Here is a 19,586-nt window from a genome sequence, read left to right as displayed (position 1 = left end):
GTTCCAATAATATTTGTTCTTCCAATCCATGAGCATGGAATGTTTTTCCCTTTCTGTGTAATCCTCAATTTATTTCATCAGTGTTTTCTGGTTTTCACAGTACAGATCTTTTACCTCTTTGGTTCCCTTCATTCCTAGGTGTCTTATGGTTTTTGTTGCAATTGTAAATGGGATTGATTTCATGATTATTTTTTACTGCTTCATTATAGGTGTATAGAAATGCAACAGAATTCTGTACATTGATTTTGTATCCTGTGACTGGACAGAATTCATTTATGAATTTTTAGCAGTTTTTTTTTTGAGTCTTTGCTTAGAGTATTCTGTCATCTGTGAATAGTGAAAGTTTGACTTCTTCTTTGCTGATTTGGATGCCTTTTGTTTCTTTTCATTGTCTGATTGCTGAGGCTAGGACTTCCAATACTATGTTAAATAAAATTGGTGAGAATGGATATCCCTGTCTTGTTCCTTATGGTAGAGGAAAAGCTCTCAATTTTTCCCAATGGTTCATGATATTAGCTGTTGATCTCTAACATATGGGCTGTATGATGTTGAGGTATGTTCCTTCTTGCCCTCAGTTGTTGAGGGTTTTAAATCAAGAATGGATGTTGTATCGGGCTCCCGGTGCATGGAGCCTGCTTCTCCCTCCGCCTGTGTCTCTGCCTCTCTCTCTCTCTCTGTGACTATCATAAATAAATAAAAAATTAAAAAAAAAAAAAATTAAAAAAAAAAAAAAAAAAAAAAAAAAGAATGGATGTTGTATGTTGTCAAATGCTTTTTCTGCATCTGTTGATAGGATCATATGGTTATTATCTTTCTGTTATTAATGTGGTGTATCACATTGATTGGCTTTTGAAAATTGAACAATCCCTGCAGCCCAGGAATAAATCCCACTTGATCATGGTAAATAATTCCTTTCCTGTACTGTTGTTTTCAATTTGCTAGTATTTTGTTGAGAATTTTTGCATCCATGTTCATCAGTGATACTGACTTGTAGTTCTCTTTTTTGATGAAATCTTTGGTTTTGGAATCAGAGTAATGCTGGCCTTGTAGAATGAGTTTGGAAATTTTCCTTCCATTTCTCTTTTTTGGAATAGTTGAAGAATAGGTATTAACTCTTTTTTAAAGATTTGATAGAATTCCCTTGTGAAGCCACTGGCTCTGGACTTTTGTTTGTTGGCAGATTTTTGATTACTGACTCAATGTCTTCACTGTCCGTCTGTTCAAAGTTTATGTTTCTTCCTGTTTCAGTTTTGGTATTTTATATGTTTCTAGAAATTTATCCATTTCTTCCAGATTGCCTAATTTGTTGGCATACAATTTTTCATAATAAAAATTTTTTTTTCATAATATTATCGTATACTTGTTTGTATTTTTGTGATGTTGTGAGTTCTCTGTTGTTTGTGATTTTATTTATTTGGATCCTTTCTCTTTCATTTTTGTAGGTTTGACTAAGGAGTTATCAATTTTATTAATTTTTTTCAGAGAACCGCTCCTGGCTTCATTGATCTCTTCTACTGTTTTTTTTTTTTAATTTCTGTATCCTTTATTTTTGCTCTAATCTTACCATTTCCCTTCTTCTACTGATGTTAGGCTTCATTTGTTGTTCTTTTTCTAGTTCCTTTAGGTGTAAGGTTAGGTTGCATATTTGAGATTTTTCTTCTTGAGATAGGCCTATATTGCTACATACTCCCTCTTATGTCCTTTTTTTACTGCATCCCAAATGTTATGAACTGTCGTGTTTTCATTTTCATTTGTTTCTTTGTTTTTACCTAATTTATTTTATTTTCTTGTTGACTGATTCATTGTTTTGTAGCATGTTGTTTACCTTCCATGTACTTGCAGTCTTTCCCAAATTTTATCTTGTGGTTGGTTTGAAATTTCATAGTGTTGTGGTCAGAAAGTATGTATGGTATGATTTCATTCTTTCTGTACTTGTTGAGGCTTGATTTGTGACCAGTATGTGATCTATTCTGGAGAATGTCTTACAAGTACTTGTAAAGAATGTGTGCTGATTAGGGTGAAATGTTCTGAATATATCTGTTAAATCCATTTGGTCCAGTGTGTCACTCAAAAACATTGTTTTCTTGTTGATTTTTGCTTAGATGATCTGTCCCTTCGTGTAAGCAGGCCCTACTGTTTTTGTATTATTATCGATGAGTTCCTTTATGTTTGATATTAATTGTGTTACATATTTAAATGCTCCCAAGGTGGGGAAGATCTTTTTTGATAGACCCCTTTCTTTATTATATAATACCCTTCTTCATCTCTTGTCCCAGTCTTTGGTTTAAAATCTAGTTGGTCTGATATAAGTATTGCTACTCTGGCTTTTTTTGATGTCCACTTGCATGGTAATTATTTCTCCATCCACTCACTTTCAATCTGCAGATGTCTTTAGGTCTAAAATGAGTCTCTTGTAGACAACATATAGATGGATTTCTTGTGTTTTTTATCCATTTTGACACCATGTCATTTGATTTACATTCAGAGTAATTATTGTTAGATATCAATTTAGTGCCATTTTATTACTTGTTTTTTCATTGTTTCTGGAGTTTTTCTGTGTGTTTTTTTAAATAAAGATTTATTTATTAAGAGAGAATGAGAGAGCATGAGCAGGAGGAATGGCAGAGGGAAAAACAGACTCCTCACTGAGCAGGGAGCCAGATGCATTCATTGCTCAATCCCAGGACTTCAGGATCATAACCTGACCTGAAGGCAAACAGTTAACCAACTGAACTACCCAGTTCCCCCTATATTACCTTCTCGTCTTTGTTAGTTTTAGTCTTATTTCCCACTTAGTGAGTCCTCTTTAATATTTTTTGCAAGGCTGGTTTAGTGGTCATGAAATCCTTTAGTTTCTGTTTGTCTGGGAAACCCTTTCTATTCTGAATGACAGCCTTGTTGGATAGAGTATTCTTACCTGCATATTTTTCCCATTCAGCATGTTGAATATATCATGCCACTTTCCTCTGGACTGCTAAGTTTCTGTGGATAGGTCTGCTGCTAATACAGTTTATTTTCCCTCCTAAGTTAGGAACTCCTTTTGTCTTGCTACTTTTAGGATTTTTTCTGTATCTCTGTTTTGTTTTTTTGTTTGTTTGTTTGTTTGTAAATTTAACTACAGTATGTCTTGGTGTTGGCCTGCTTTTGTTGAATTTGATAGGAGTTCTCCCATCAAAAAACCTTCTCCCTTTTTCTCTCTTCTTCTGGGACTTCTTCTTGGGATACAAATGTAATTATGTTTCATGGAGTCACTGAGTTCCGTAAATCTACTTTTTCGTCCTAGATTTTTCCCTCCTTTATATCAGTTCCCTTATTTTCCATAATTGTATCTTCTGTATCATTTATTCATTCCTCTGCTTCTTCCTTCCTTGTGGTCATGGCATCCAGTCAGTTTTGAATCTCAGTTATTGCATTTTTCATTTTGCCCTGGTTGTTTTAAAGCTCTTTTATCTCAGTGTTAAGGATCTCCCTGGTCTCTTCTATGGTTTTCTCAATCCCAGCTAGTATCCTTATGATTGTTGCTTTAATTTCTGAATCAAGCATAGTACTTACATCTATTTTGTTTAGATCCTTGACCATGACCTTTTCTTGTTCTTTTATTTGTCCTGAATTCCTCTGTCTTGGCATTTTGTCTAGGTCTCTGTATTCTTTTATGTGTTACAAAAGTCTGTTATGCTTCCTGCTCTTGATAGTAATGACTTTATGTAGAAAAGATCATACAATGTCCAGGGCATGGGACTTCATTAAGTGTCTCTGGTGTGCTATATGCACTCTGCTGCTGTGTTATGGCTGCTCTATGCCTCAAATCAGTACTCTGCAGTTTCTCCTTGTCTACAATGGGTAGTGTCTGGACCTTGGCCAGAGTCTGACTGGTTTTAACTAGTTGTGTTCTGGTCTGCTTTTTAAAAAGAGACCTGGTGCCATTTACACTAGAGCTGAAGCTTTGCAGAAGTCTGTGGTCAGTAGACATGATGCCTATGGGGGTTTGTGCTGGTCTTTGGGAGGAGGAGCCTGCTGTGTTAGTTCTCAGGCACACTTGCCTCAGGAAAGCAAAACCAGTAGAGTGCAGAGAGGCAGGGTTGATGTAAGCAATTAAGCAGCCTGTGTTGGCACTCTTCTATTTATTGAAGTTAATTTATGGTGGAGGGCAGTGGAAGGAAGTGGCAACTGCCAGTTCCTTTTTCCCGAGAGAGGGAAGTTCGTGCTCATGAATGTCAGGGAAGCACTCCCAGAGGAGCAAATAAAGTCCCTTTATGCACCCTAAGTGTTTTTTATTAGATCATTGTTTTCTCACTCTCTCTGTCTGGGTTGCTTGCCTGCCTGTTGCAGTACAGTGCATGTTGGTCTCTTCTCCAGTGAGGCTTGCTGAGTTTTAAAACTCTAATCTTTAGCGACCTGGTGTGGTGGGGACCTGTGCTGGTCTGGGGGAGGGTTTTGCTGTGCTGAGGGTGGTACAGGCTTAAGACAGAAGGGCAGTCTCACCAGAGCTCAGGAGTATGGAATTTGGAGCAAAGCTCACTAAGCAGCCAATGTCTGGTTTCACTATTCTCAGCAGGTGTCTCTGTACCTATTCTGAGGGGTGAGGGAAGGAAAATATTGCCCACTGGCTCCTTTGACCCCAAAGAGGTAATGGTACCCATCTCAGATGCACTCCAGAAAGGGGGAGCCATTTTTCCCAGTGCATCTCCAGAGATCTCAGATAATGCAATCTGCCCCTGGTTTACCTTCCTGCCTTCTCTGTGGGAGAACTGCAGCACCCTCAGGGTTCTGTACCATCTATGCCAGGGACCTCTAAAACTCCAGTCTTCAAGCCCTGCTGGCTGAAAAAAAACTCACGAAAATCACCCCCTCTTGTTTTCTCAGTTAATGGGTTTGGGAAGTGTATTCATTGTGTGATCCCCTGTGTGCTCCTCTCTCTTGCCTCCCTCTGCTACCTGGGCTCCTTCACCTCTACAGCACCTAAGATCCATTTCTCCCCCAAACCAGGTTTCTGCATCTCCTACCTTTTACAATGTGGCCTCCTCTCTCTCTCTAGTTGTGTACTTTGTTCTGTCAGTCTTCAGATTGATTTCTTGGGTATTCCGAATGATTTGATATTTATCTAGCTGTGTTTGAGGCATGCAGCAAGCCTACAGTTCTCCTATTACTCTACCACCTTAGCTCCTCTATTTTTATATTATTTTTATTTTTGAACCATGATAATATTTTTATATATTAAAAGTTTTGAAAATCAGCAAGGATGGGGAAAAACAAAAAGTGATTACAACCATAAGGAAGTGAAACTAACTGCATAACAAATTGATAACAAGCATACAGAAAGAAAACAGTCCAAGTAACTGTTGAACATTTTACTCTGATTATTTACCTTTAGTGGAATTAAGGACAAAAATAAATCAAAATTTGAACCTAATTTTATTAGTAGTAGTACTATGGGAGTAGACTGTTTTAAACTGGTTTTTTTGGTATATTTTAAGTGTGAGCATATGCACAAGTATATCAATGTTGTAAAACAGAAAGATAAAAATATGGAACAGGAGAAAAAGAGGAGCAACCTTGTGACATTACATTGGAACAGAATTATCAGTATGAATTCAAGATTATAAGGATTATAAAGAAGTCCCTAACTTTTCACCAGAAAGGCCTGGAAGCATCGAAATCCCAATAGTAATAAGTATAACTAGCATGTAGATCTTGAGTACTAAATATTATTCCTCACTAAAAGAAACCAAAATTCTTTGAATAAAACACTGATTCAGTATCTGGAGTGAGTAAAGTAATGAATACTTATCACAAGGACACAAGAACTATTTTGCGTTGGCTCCCACTGGCCCAATGTAGGATAATTTGAACATAAAAAAAAATAATACTTACGAATTACAACATTTTCAGTAAGAAATTATGCTATAATTTCACAACAATGCAAAAGTATGGGGAAAGGGAAAGCTCTTCCTTAAGAAGGATGTCAGCACTTGGAAAGGAATGATAAAATTTTGAAAATCATATTTTGCAACTACCATTGTAATAATGATTGCAGGTAACGATCATCATTGGTTGCTAAAACTATATGGTGAGAAATTATTGGGAAATGGGATATTTACACAGTTTCAAAATGTAACCTATAGACTTTTACTTATTAATTTCAAAGAGAAAAAGTATCCTTAAAATAGAGAAGTCTGGTACACTCCCTTAACCAAATGATCAAACTTAATATTATTAATTCTGGTGCAAAGCAACATTGTGTACCACCTGATCTGACACACTAGGGCGCATCACCTATATTGTATTTCTACCAAAAATGTTTAGCATGGATCTAATAAGCAGGAGCAACTAAACAAAACAACTTAAATGGCATTTTTTTAAAAAAATATACCTGGACATTTTAGAAGTGTCAGTGTCACACATACCTACACAGACTAGGAAACTTATAAATTCAGTGTACTGATCATGATTGGATTCTGGGTGGAAAAATATGTATATAAAGGGACAGTGGGTGAAATCTGACTATGGACTATGTGTTTTATAAATTTCTTTGGTGTGATAACATTTGTATTCTAGTCAGTATGAAAGTATTCTTGTTTTTAGGAAATACATACTAATGAAATATTTAGGAATGAAATGTAATGATGTCTGTAACTAATTCTCAAATGAATTAGCAAAAAGTGTAAATTTAGAGAGAGGGTGAAGTGGGAAAAAGTGTCTGTGGCAGTTGCTAAACTAGGAGAAGCATGAGTTTCCAGATTGAAAGGGTCTACCAAGTACCCAGCACGATTAATGGAAAGGAAAAGATACATACATCACAACACATTATCATAAAATTTCAGAGTTGAAGATAAATAAAACAACCTTAAAAGTTATAAGAAGAATACCTCAAAGGGGAGTTGATCATGAGGGGATTGAACTAATAGATTACCTAATATGATAATGAGAAAAATAATATTCAGATGGGCTTCATAATTCTGGAAGAAAGTTTAGCGAGAATTACCAATAGTGACATAGAAAACTAAGAAAATGAAAAAAACAAGGCAATTACTAAGTCCAGGAAGAATTAAAACTTTTATGACAAAAAATATATATAGGAGGCAGGGCAAGATGGTGGAAGAGTAGGGTCCCCAAGTCACCTGTGCCCACCAACTTACCTAGATCATTTTCAAATCATCCTGAAAACCTACGAATTCGGTCTGAGATTTAAAGAGAAGAGCTGGAATGCTACAGAGAGAAGAGTCCAGTCGGGCAGGATCCCAGGAGGGACAGGGATGACCTCAGGCTCCCAGGGGCACTAACAAAGAAACTGCGCCCCAGGGGAGAGTGCGCCACACACCACTAGCTGAGCTCCCTAAAGGGCTGGAGCGCGAGCCCCCTCGGCCCGGGAGCAGCTCGGGGGGCAGCTCCGTGTGGAGGGCCTGCGGCGGAGGAGCGCGATTCTAGCGGTGCAGGCCCTGGAGCCCAGGGCGCTGGGGACACAGCCCAAGATCCGATGCTCCCCCTGGGACAGGCAGAGGCCGAGAGGACACAGGACAGCAAGGACGCTCCTGCTGCCTGGCGGCCCTGAACTATGCAGATCAGCGTCCTCCGCCGGTGGAGCATCCAGGCCCCTGTGGACTGGGAGCTGCGGTAGTTACTGCGGGAGCTGACCCTAGGGCTGGAGAGCTGGCCGCCGCCACTGTTGTTCCTCCTGGTGTCACCTTGTACCTGTGGCTGAGCAGGGGCCTCACAGGATAAACAGCTCCCACTGAGCCGTGCACCTGGCAGGGGACTGAGAAGCTCCCCCAGGTGTACACACCTGAGAATCAGCACAGTAGGCCCCTCCCTCAGAAGACCCACTGGAAGGACAGGGGAAAAGCAAGTTATTGACCAAGCAGTACTGGAAAGTTCCAGGGGAAGTGGAGGGATTTACAGTATATAGAATCAGAGAATATTCCCCCTTGTTTTTTGTTTTGTTTGTCCCCCCCCCCCTTTTTTTTCCTTTTTTCTATTTTTCTCCTTTTTCCAGTATAACTTGTTTTGGCCACTCTACACTGAGCAAAATGACTAGAAGGAAAAACTGACCTCAAAAGAAAGAATCAGAAACAGTCCTCTCTCCCACAGAGTTACAAAATTTGGATAACTATTCAATGTCAGAAAGCCAATTCAGAGGCACTATTATAAAGCTACTGGTGGCTCTAGAAATAAGCATACAGGACTCAAGAGACTTCATGACTGCAGAATTTAGATCTAATCAGGCAGAAATTAAAAATCAATCAAATGAGATGCAATCCAAACTGGAGGTCCTAATGACAAGGGCTAACGAGGTAGAAGAACGAGTGAGTGACATAGAAGACAAGTTGATGGCAAAGAGGAAAACTGAGGAAAAAAAGACACAATTAAAAGACCACGAGGATAGATTAAGGGAAATAAATGACAGCCTGAGGAAGAAAAACCTACATTTAATTGGGGTTCCCGAGGGTGCCAAAAGGGACAGATGTCCAGAATATGTATTTGAACAAATCATAGCTGAGAACTTCCCTAAAGTGGGAAGGGAGGGATCCCTGGGTGGCGCAGCGGTTTGGCGCCTGCCTTTGGCCCAGGGCGCGATCCTGGAGACCCGGGATCGAATCCCACATTAGGCTCCCAGTGCATGGAGCCTGCTTCTCCCTCTGCCTGTGTCTCTGCCTCTCTCTCTCTCTCTCTGTGACTATCATAAATAAATAAAAATTTAAAAAAAATAAATAAAAAAAATAAAGTGGGAAGGGAAACAAGCATTCAGATCCAGGAGATAGATTCCCCCCCTAAAATCAATAAAAACTGTTCAACACCTCAACATTTAATAGTGAAGCTTGCAAATTCCAAAGATAAAGAGAAGATCCTTAAAGCAGCAAGAGACAAGAAATCCCTGACTTTTATGGGGAGGAGTATTAGGGTAACAGCAGACCTCTCCACAGAGACCTGGCATGCCAGAAAGGGCTGGAAGGATATATTCAGGGTCCCAAATGAGAAGAACCTGCAGCCAAGAATACTATATCCAGCAAGGTTCTCATTCAGAACAGAAGGAGACATAAAGAGCTTCCAAGATAAGCAGAAACTGAAAGAATATGTAGCCACCTAAACAGCTATGCAAAAAATATTAAGGGGGACTCTGTAAGAGAAAGAGGAAGTCCAAGGAAACAATCCACAAAAACAGGGACTGAATAGGTATCATGATGACACTAAATTCATATCTTTCAGTAGTAACTGAACGTGAATGGGCTTAATGACCCGATGAAAAAGCGCAGGGTTTCAGACTGGATAAAAAAGCAAGACCCATCTATCTGCTGCTTACAAGAGAATCATTTTAGACATAAGGACACCTCCAGCCTGAAAACAAAAGGTTGGAATACCATTTACCATTCAAATGGTCCTCAAAAGAAAAAATATATAAAATTTTAGTACCTACTTGACTCAACAGATAATGCTTTACATGGTCATAATAAGGAAAACAATAAATATCAACACTTGTGCTAATACATATGTGTATGTGTAAATACCAGAAGAAATAGCTATGCATTTGAGAATAGGAAAGAGATGGTCAAGCATGAAGGAGAAGACGAAAGACCTTTTTATTATAAGCTTTTTAATCTTAAGTTTTTAAGATCTATACATTTGTGCTTTATACAAATAAAAGTAATTTAAAATATATTTTATACGTTTTTACTACTTATTAATTCAAATGTAATTAATTTGAATAAAAGACTGATTCAGTATCTGGAGTGAGTAATGAGTACTTATTATAGTAGTATTAATATTATTATAAGTATAATATTAAGTGATGATAATTATTTGTGATTTATTTCATTGGTATTTCCACAAAACTAATTCTTTTTTTTCTAGTAGCTTTTGATGAAGTTTTCACTGAGGATTTTATTTTGTTTGTTTTTGACAGTGTTAAATAGAAAAATATGAAATATGTAATCCATGGGGAGTTTTGTGCCAATTAAGTGGTCCATACATGCCAAGATTGAGAACTACACTCTTTACAATCCAGAAGAATTAAATAGCTGAGCAAAATAGTTCATTTTTAAGCTGCCTAGCTAGCAATGAAAGAGGAGCCTTAAATTAACCACTCAGATGTGGAAACAAATTTTAGTTGTTTTGCTTAAGGGTATATTTGTAAAAGTCCTATAAGTGGGAGTACCAGTAAAAGTGACAAAATTCCTTTTGTCTCCCAGCATGTTAAGCAGTAGCTGTCAAGAGACAAATTAATTGTAGATAAGAGTTTGGAATCTATACCACATCTCCAAAGTTAAGTTTAATATCCATTGTTAACAAAAATAGCTACTGAAAGAAGTAAGCTTTTCAGGAGAAAACTTATTTTAAAGTATATGTCAGGATTTCAGGGTATTATTTTTAAGTCCCTTTAATAGATAATAGTGCTTTTGATTAAATATTTATCAGTTACAATCACCTTTAAAATTTTTCACCCTTTTGTCTTTCAAAATTAAAAATAAAACTTTAAAATTTTATTTCTTTTAAGTGAAATGGTTTACAGTGTGTGGGATTTCACAGCTTTTTGTTTGTTCACTGGACTAATAGTTTAACAGTAAAAAAAGCATTCCTACCTCAATTTTTCCCACTTGTACTATGGTTGAGGAATTTGGAGAGGCACTAAATGAATGCAAATCCTTCAGAGTCCATAGTTAGAAATTATGTGTTTTAAGTTATTATGCTAGTTATATGACTTTTTTCTTTGTTTCTCTTGCTTTTACTTTTTAGGGTAAGATAGCTGAACGTGGTACCCACCATGGCTTGCTTGCAAACCCTGGCAGTATCTATTCAGAAATGTGGCATACACAGAGTAGCCGTGTGCAGAACCATGGTAACCCCACATGGGATGCAAAGAAAGAAAATGTGTCCAAAGAGGAGGAAAGGAAGAAACTACAAGAAGAAATTGTCAACAGTGTAAAAGGCTGTGGAAACTGTTCCTGCTAAGTTGTATGAGACATTTTTTTTGACACATTTGCACTGAAGCAGAATTGTTTTATTAAAAAAAACATACATTCCCATTTTCTATAATCCTTCTTTTAGGTGAGATTTATTTGAAAAGGAGTTTGAGTTTTACATCTTTCACAATATTTAATGTGAGGTCTGTATTTAGCCCCAGATTATTTTCTTGTTACTGCCTTAGTTGTTCCCTAAGCATAGTTTTTGTTACCATTTCACTTTTCCCCATTTCTATTTTTGAGGCCTGATAGCCATTTGATATCTATAACCAGATGAATTACACTGGATTCCAAATTTTAATAGTTTTTTAAATCTGCTTTATGTTGACAATTGAGATGGAAAGTATCCATTTCTTAAAAAAAAGGACAGTAAAAATTCATTGTTTCTCCTCCTCTCTCCCCACTCACATACTTTAATAATAGCAACTCTTTCGTTTTTTTAAAGCATTTGCAATTGTATATCTTTTGGAGGAAAAGCCTTAATTTTCATGTATGTATGTAGAATGTTCTTCATCATTAACCAGCATTTCTATTGTTGGAATTTTATTTTTTCATCAAAATGATTTACTGCTTTTATTTTGGACCAAAATTTATAGTTTTCTCTTTAAACACTTAACACCCTGATGTAATTTGACAGTTGTCCTACTGGGAATGATCTAAAAAGCTTAAAAAGTTAATTGTTCTTCTATTTCCATCTTAACTATAGTGCTTTTCCTGTCTGAAGTTATATAAAGAAACAACTAAATGGAATGTATGCATGCATATATATATGTGTGTGTATGCACATGTTCATATATGTATTTAAAGTAACAACCACTTAAAAATTATTAATGACCTTGAGGTAAATAAGAGAAGATTATATATATATACTCTAGATGATTGAGACTTTAATCAGTGTTGACATGTTAGAATTTATTACAAGGTTTTCCCTTCCTTTTTCAGTAATTTAATGAGTTCATTTAAGTGTGAGATAACAAGGAAGAGCCCAAACAAAACAAGTTTTACCTGCTAAATAATTAATAAAACGTTGTTATATGTTCACTGAGAAGCTCCTCTCTTTTCCAATTTGAATAGCTTCTTTTTGAAGAAGCTTATTTTATAATTTTCATATGATTAGAGGTGGTCTCTAGACCACTGGATCATGTGGTCATTAACCAGTATTTTCAGCTAATAAAAACTTGAATTACCTGAAAAACACAATTATAAGGGCCATTAAGTAAGCCTTAAATATTTTTCTCTTATTAAGATACAGTAAAACAATAGGCAAAACAAAAGAAAAGCTTCCTAGGATGATTCACTCAGAAGAAAATGTCAGGAAAAGGGGCATTTATTATAATAATAATTTTACATTACAATATTACATATTCACATAAGAGGCTTTAGTATAAATTTTTAAATCAATGTTGAAACATAATTTTTTTAATGGATTGGGATGAATAAGCTACAGTTTTAGAATATGGGCTCTGAAAATGGAGCAAGATGATACGGTTTTCTCATCCATTTTAAAGACTGTATATTTTCTTTCTACAGGAATCCCAGTTTACAAAAATTAAATTGAAACCAGGGTAATTTGGGATCAGATTTGGAAATTTTTCAACAGTTAAAGTCTGAGGGTCAGCTGTGAGAATTATAAAGAGGCCTAGGCATTTGGACAAACTCAGAGTATGCATTTACTTTTCCTCTACAGGGATTTGCACCTTTTATACACCTTAAGATAAATATTTTGCCTTTTCCCTTAGATGTTGACAAAGATAAGTTTGCACAAATGGCTAGTTTAAAAATAAGTTTTGAGGGACACCTGAGTGGCTCACTCTCTTAAGCGCTCAACTCTGGATTTCAGTTCAATTATGATTTTAGAATCATGAGATCAAGCCCTGCATCAGGCTCTAAGCTGGGCATAGAACCTGCTTAAGATTCTCTCACTCCCTCTGCCTGTCCCCCACCCTTCCCCTGCACATTCAAATTCTCTCTCTCTCTCTCTCTCTTAAATAAGTTGGTTTAACCAGCTTAAGATTCTCTCCTGCCCTTCCCCCACCAACTCCCCCACCCTCTCTCTCTTTCTCTCATAAATGAACAGATAATAAGTAAAAATAAGTTTTGCTTTAAGGACAAGATATTTAAAGATTATATGAATTCTTGTTCCCGAATCACTGTCTATATTGTCATCTCACTGTCATCCTTCCTAATTGCTGGATGTGTCAGTGAGTAGCAACTTTTGCCAATGTAAATTCATAATTCATATATACCTTGTACCTTTATCATTGGATATTCTGTTGTGGATTAGTAGTCGAAAACTTTTAAATATAGTTGCATTGGCAGCTTTCTTAAATTATAGAAAATCCCCTTTCCCCCTGCTTTGAGTATATATATTTTGAATGTAAACTGTATAGTAAATGACAATATTAAGTCAAATAAGCTGGTTAAAACTGATTAGTTAAGACAAAATGACTCAGCAAGGGAGGCTCTTTACCTCAGTGTTTTTATTGTTACAGCAATTTATGCAGATAACTATTACTAAATAAACAATATGTGTTTGTTAGAAATGGGTGGCCCATTGAAACAACTCTTTTTCTGCATTGCATAGGGAGAACTGATATTTTGTCCTTCACACCTTCAGAGTAAGTATGGATAATTAGTAGACACTCTGGAAGTATGGCCTTAGATCCTTATGCAGAAGGTGAAAACTTGGGACGCCTGGGTGTCTCACCAGTTGAACGTCTGCTTTTAGCACAGATCGTGATCCCAGTCCAGAGTCACCAGTTGAACGTCTGCTTTTAGCACAGATCGTGATCCCAGTCCAGAGATCGAGTCCCACATCAGGCTCCCTGCGAAGAGCCTGCTTTTCCCTCTATGTCTCTGCCTTTCTCTCTATGTTTCTCATGAATAAATAAATAAAATCTTTAAAAAAAATAAAAAAAGAAGGTGAAAACTTGGAATTGTCTCAGAGAAAGTAATCGCTTGCAGAGTTCATAATATGGGTAAAATGATAGGAAATTATGGTACTTTCATTCAGCTGTCACATTTTTGATGACCAATCAGTGAAAGGCAGCTCTCTGTTGCCCCAAGTTTTTCAGTTCTAATGATTAGGGAGGAAACCTTTGGGGTAGAGAAATTTTTGACTGCAAAGCATGCAAAACTAGCATTTTGATTAAGTAGAGTTGGAAATGAAGTGCCTGTTCTAATTAAAAAGTTGGAACATTTTGGTTTAAAAAGGCAGTGGATTGTTTTTATATTTCCTGTTCTCACACAGCTGCACACCAATGTTTTTCACTGATTACTTTCTATTCCATTTCTACTTCATAAAATCATAGGATTTTTAGAGTTGGAAGGAATATAGAGGTCTTTAATACAGTTTCCTCATAAGGAAACTGAATTTCAGGAGAAGTTACTGAGCTTGCTAGGAGCCAAGTCGGAATGAAAACCCTGGCTCTTGACACCTACTCCATTTCTCTTTTTGCTGTATATTTCTGCTCAGAAGTTAGGTTTAAAATATTGAAGGCTAAGACTTCGAGAATGTTGAAGTGAGCTCAGTAGACCCTCTCCACCAAAACAACTGTTTGAAATTATGTTTTTAAAACAATAATTTAAAGTCTTTAGAAATTGTCCAAAGAGCATATAGCAATTAGAAAAACATTGATTCAAGAAAACCTATTAAATATCAGAATAGCAGGAGTCTGTGGCATTTGAAGAATTACCTGCATATCCTCTAGCATAACCAGTCTGTGTTACAGAAGCTATATCTTGGGTACACTATTCTAGGCAGATGTGGTGAAGATGTTAGGGCTCCTCTCCCCACCTCCCATCCTGGATCTGTGGTTTCAGCTGCCTTGTATTTCTTTCCCCCCAACTCTTATTGCAGAAATTTATTCCACAGACACAGCCAAGAGTACTAGTAACCTTCCACCCTTTAGCCTACATTCTTTTTTTAATATTTTATTTATTTATTTATGCATGAGAGACATAGAGAAAGAGGCAGAGACACAGGCAGAAGCAGGCTCCATGCAGGGAGCTCAACATGGGACTCGATCCCAGGTCTCCAGGATCCCACCCAGGGCCAAAGGCAGCGCTAAACCCCTGAGCCACCGGGGCTGCCCCATTCTTTTAGTGGAAGCTCTATTCTTTGTGTAGGCTGATAATACTGAGGCCTTGATTTTTTTCCACCCTACCTGACTCAAAGTTTGGATGTTTCACTCAAGGAGAGGAAAACTGAGAAGGACTGACACCGTGCTCCAGTGCCCACTCAGGAGGGCTCCTGTTCTAATTAAACAGGAGGTTTTACTCTGGGCCCCTTCCTTCAGGTTCAGTTCAGTGGTGCACAGGTTCTTTTTAAGTGGGAAGGTATGCAATGAGGACAAAGAATTCCACCACTCTGTCTAGGGGACTGACTTCATTTGAAACAGCATGGTGAACTCTGTCCCTATGGACATTGTCAAAACAATGGAGATCTTGATGGGGAGCAATTAGGAAAAGCTGGTACAAGCGAAGCAGCAGAGCAGCCAGAATTTTAATAAAGAGAAATCAAGAGGGAACCAAAAAGAGACCTCCTGGGAGCACAGTCAACTCTCGGGATTGGAAAGACTGTGTACATGTGCTGGTCGGCACCTACTCAGGACAATTAGAGCAGAACATGTGGCACACTTAAAAGCATTTCCCAGTACGTGCAGACCCATGAACACAGAGCAAAAGCTTTTCTGGTACAAGGAACTTGACCAAACACAACAATAAAGTGTTCTGATCTAGAGGTGACTATTAGGGATATAGGCATAAAAATAAAATCACACTCCTTGGCAATCTGGAAGACTATGTATATGTCTAAAACTGTGCCCTCCTGGGACAGAAAAGGAACCTCCCAGTTACTAGTTCTTGGCTGAATATGGGTCAAAAGAAAGCTCCCTGACATAAAGCAGCCTCTAAGTGCATACACATCCATTGGTAAAGGGTAAATCTTGCCAGTAAGTGCATTATGCCCACCCAGAGACAACCCTTAGGTGACTAGATAAAATAGATAACATCAGGCTGCACACTGCAAGGGAAATAACCAAGAAAATACTGAGCCCTTGGAGGAGGAGGATCATTATCCAGAGTTGCTTTAAGATACTATTATAAAATGTCCACTTTATAACAAAAGATTATAAGAAATGCAAAGAAGCAGTGTCATGCATACACAGGAGAAACAGGCAGTAAATGCGGCCTTAAGGAGCCCAGATGGTAGATGTAGCATACAACGATTTATCAATAAAGAAATATAAATCATTTTAAAAGAACCAAATGGAAATTCTGTAGTTAAGTACAGTAACTGAAATGAGAAATTTACTAGAGGAGCTCAATAGTGTATTTGAGCTGGCCAAAGAAAAGAATATACAAACTTGAAGATAGACCAGTGGAGAGAATGAAGTCTGAAGAACAGAGATAAAAATGAGAAATATCCTCAAGAGAAATGTGGAACACCATTACAAATACCAATGTATTCATAAAGTAAGTAGCAGAGGAGAGGAAAGGAGCAGAAAAAAATATTCAAAGAGATGGATGGAAACATCTAAATTTGATGAAAAACATTACACATCAAAAAAGCTCCACAAACACCAATTAGGAAAAACAGATGTTCAAAGCTAAAGATAAGTAGAAAATTGTAAAATCAATAAGAAAAATGACTCCTCACATACAAGGAAACCCCAATATAATTAACAGGTGAAGTTTCTTATAAGAAACAGTAAAAGCATGAGAGACTCCTAACTCTGGGAAACAAACAAAGGGTATTGGAAGGGGAGGTGGTCAGGAGGTGACTGGGTGATGGGCACTGAGGGGGGCACTTGACAGGATGAGCATTGGGTGTTATACTATATGTTGGCAAATCAAACTCCAATAAAAAAATATACTACAAAAGTAAAAACCAGAAGACAAAGGGATCACATATTCAAATTGCTGAAATTAAAAAACTGTCAACCAAGAATATTATATCCAAAACTATCAGAAATGAAAGTGAGATAAAGATGTAAGTAAAAAGAAAATGCATTACTAGTAAATCTTTGTTACAAGAAATACAAAAATACAAAGGAAATTATTCAGGCAAAAAGCAGGTGACACCAGACGGTAATTCAAATACATAAAACAGAGCACCAATAAAGTCTCTTGTGTAGATACTTAATAAAAGTATAATTGCATGTTTCTTCTTTCTTTTAGAAGAACTTACATTTTCCACTGGAAAATAATTATTGAGATCCCATCAGTTGTACAATCTGCTTCTGACATTAAGCTCCTTCATTTGCAGTTTGGTCTTTCATAAGTGATCCTATGAATGCTTTCTTATCCTCCACAATCTGGAATCAGTCATGGCCAAACCTGGAGGTGGTGTCAATGAACTTAAGGTCAATTATCTCCATGTCCTGCCACTTGATCTGCACCAACAATGACTTGTGGAGAGTAAACACTTGTTTCTTGTTTCTCACTAAACAGCCATTCAGCATGACAAAGTCATTGGTCATTTCACCGTAGTTGACAAAGCCAACTCAGAGGGTTGATACTCTTGTCAGACATCATAATCAGTGGAAGCATTGTTCTTGATTAGTTTGCCATTATTGACGAGGTAGCCCTGACCAATCTTGTAGATATTCTTGTTGATCTCCGTGCAGTGATGGTAGCTTTTCTGTCCAGCCCATGCCATGGAGCCACTTGGGCAGGATGCCATGCCCCAATACAGCCCACCATGCACAGTCTCTGGTAGGTCTTGCAGGGTATCTTGATGTGCCAGTGGCTGGTGACCTTTGTAACCTTTGCCCTTGGTAACACTAATGACATCTACTCATCTTGCCCAAACACTTGGTTCACAGGCACATGCTGTTCCATGTTCTCAAGGGCCCAGTCCAGCTTTTCAACCACTGTGCCTCTATTCACCTGGATCTCCATGGGGTGGGCTTTCTTTTGGAATAGAGGAAGCAGGGGCATCTGGGAGCGGGTGATGATGTGGATGATTTGGTAGTACTTCTTCATGCTGTTGAAGTCGTTCTCAACATGATGATGCTTGGCATCATCATCCTACCACTTGCATCCTACCTATTTGGTTGAAGGCCTTCTTACACTTATGCCAGTTGTTATAGAAGTGCTTTTTGCACTCATCATGGTTGTGCTTAGCAAGGATGGTCTTCAAAGTACAGAGGCCTCAAGGGGTTTCTTCATAGCCCATGATGCCCATAACGACCATGGATGGTGTTTCCACAATGGTCACATCCTCCACAATCTCCTTCTTGTTCACTTTGGATCCTGGCCTGTTGACCTCTCACACAATGTGAGTCATGCTAGCCTTGTAGCCCAGGAAGGCTGTGAGGTAGATAGGTTTGGAAGATTCATCCTTGGGGAAGCTCTTCACCTTCCCATGGTGCCAGCTACTGTGTTTCTAGGGCAAGAAGCCCAGGGACCCATGCCTGGGAGCAGAGAATTTCCTATGAGACATTCTGCTGCCAAATGCAAGGAGAGCAAGAAATTTTTTTAATTTCATTGAAGTTGACTTAGAAAGCAGTCCTGTGTAGCAATATGTATTCTTCTGTTGGGAGTGGAAAAAAAGTCTTGTAGTAATGAAAGTAATTCTTGGAAATGAAACCAGATGATATCCAGAATACACAAGAACAAATGAAGGGAGCTAGAAATGGGACATATGATGATTAAAATTAACAAAACTCTATGAATATACACCTGCCCTTAGGTGTTTTTGAAAGATATAAGATCATATAAACTAATAGTTTTAACTATGTATTGTTGAGTTTAATATATATACATATATATGCATATGAATAACAAATGTAATACATATAACAGTAGTACAAAAAAGTGGTATGGAAAGGAGCTATATAGGAATAAAGGTTATATAATTTACTGGAACAAATCAGTGCAAATATGAAGTAAATTCTGAGAGGTAAGAATGGATATTGTAAGCTCTAGAACAACAACTAAGTACCTGAAGAAATATACTTAAAATATTAAAGGGATCAAAATGTTACATTGGAACAGATCCACTTAATACAAGATGAAGACAATAAAATAACATAAGGTCACCCATTCTAATTTTTCTTCATCTTGCCAGTAAAAAACCATGCAGAAATTTATTGAATAGTTCCATGTCATATTGGAAAGTGGGAAGTCTAGATGAAATGTTTGCATAGTGGAATCTAGGGGTTCCTGAGACTCTTTTAAGTCTGTGAGTCCAAATCAGTTTATATACTTATATTAAGACACTTGCTTTTTCCACACTCATTTTTTTTTTATTTATGATAGTCACAGAGAGAGAGAGAGAGAGAGAGGCAGAGACACAGGCAGAGGGAGAAGCAGGCTCCATGCTTCTCCCACCGGGAGCCTGACGTGGGATTCGATCCCGGGTCTCCAGGATCGCGCCCTGGGCCAAAGGCAGGCGCCAAACCGCTGCGCCACCCAGGGATCCCATCCACACTCATTTTTTACAAGTATATACTATTTCCTAAAGGCTATATTATTTATGACATTATTATTCTGACAGTAATTGATATTTTCTTGTGTATAGGGCATAAATATGAGTATGTTCATATATATACAAATGACTCCATTTGTTCTCATTACTTCTATTGTTTTCATACTGGCTATCTATCTTTACCTTCAATAATCTCTGTA

The 19,586-nt window shown here is 37.6% G+C and overlaps 1 protein-coding gene and 1 pseudogene across 3 annotated transcripts in view; one reads left to right on the top strand and one right to left on the bottom strand.

Moving 5' to 3' along the window:
- Window positions 1-11,991, top strand: part of ABCB7 (ATP binding cassette subfamily B member 7) — a 164,544-nt gene extending 152,553 nt beyond the window's left edge. For all 3 annotated transcript variants that reach the window (XM_041741120.1, XM_041741121.1, XM_041741119.1), the window contains one exon: window positions 10,726-11,991. In XM_041741120.1, coding sequence (XP_041597054.1) covers window positions 10,726-10,941 — 216 coding nt within the window. In that variant the 3' untranslated portion in view covers window positions 10,942-11,991. The remainder of the gene's footprint in view (window positions 1-10,725) is intronic.
- Window positions 11,992-16,727: 4,736 nt separating this feature from the next.
- Window positions 16,728-19,115, bottom strand: LOC121482400 (annotated as a pseudogene).
- Between the last annotated feature and the right edge of the window lie 471 nt (window positions 19,116-19,586).

This window comes from Vulpes lagopus, chromosome X (genome assembly GCF_018345385.1).
Source record: "Vulpes lagopus strain Blue_001 chromosome X, ASM1834538v1, whole genome shotgun sequence".
Taxonomy (NCBI): Eukaryota; Metazoa; Chordata; class Mammalia; order Carnivora; family Canidae; genus Vulpes; species Vulpes lagopus.
The sequence above is the reverse complement of the archived record's forward strand: the minus strand, read 5'-3'. Positions and strand labels throughout refer to the sequence as shown.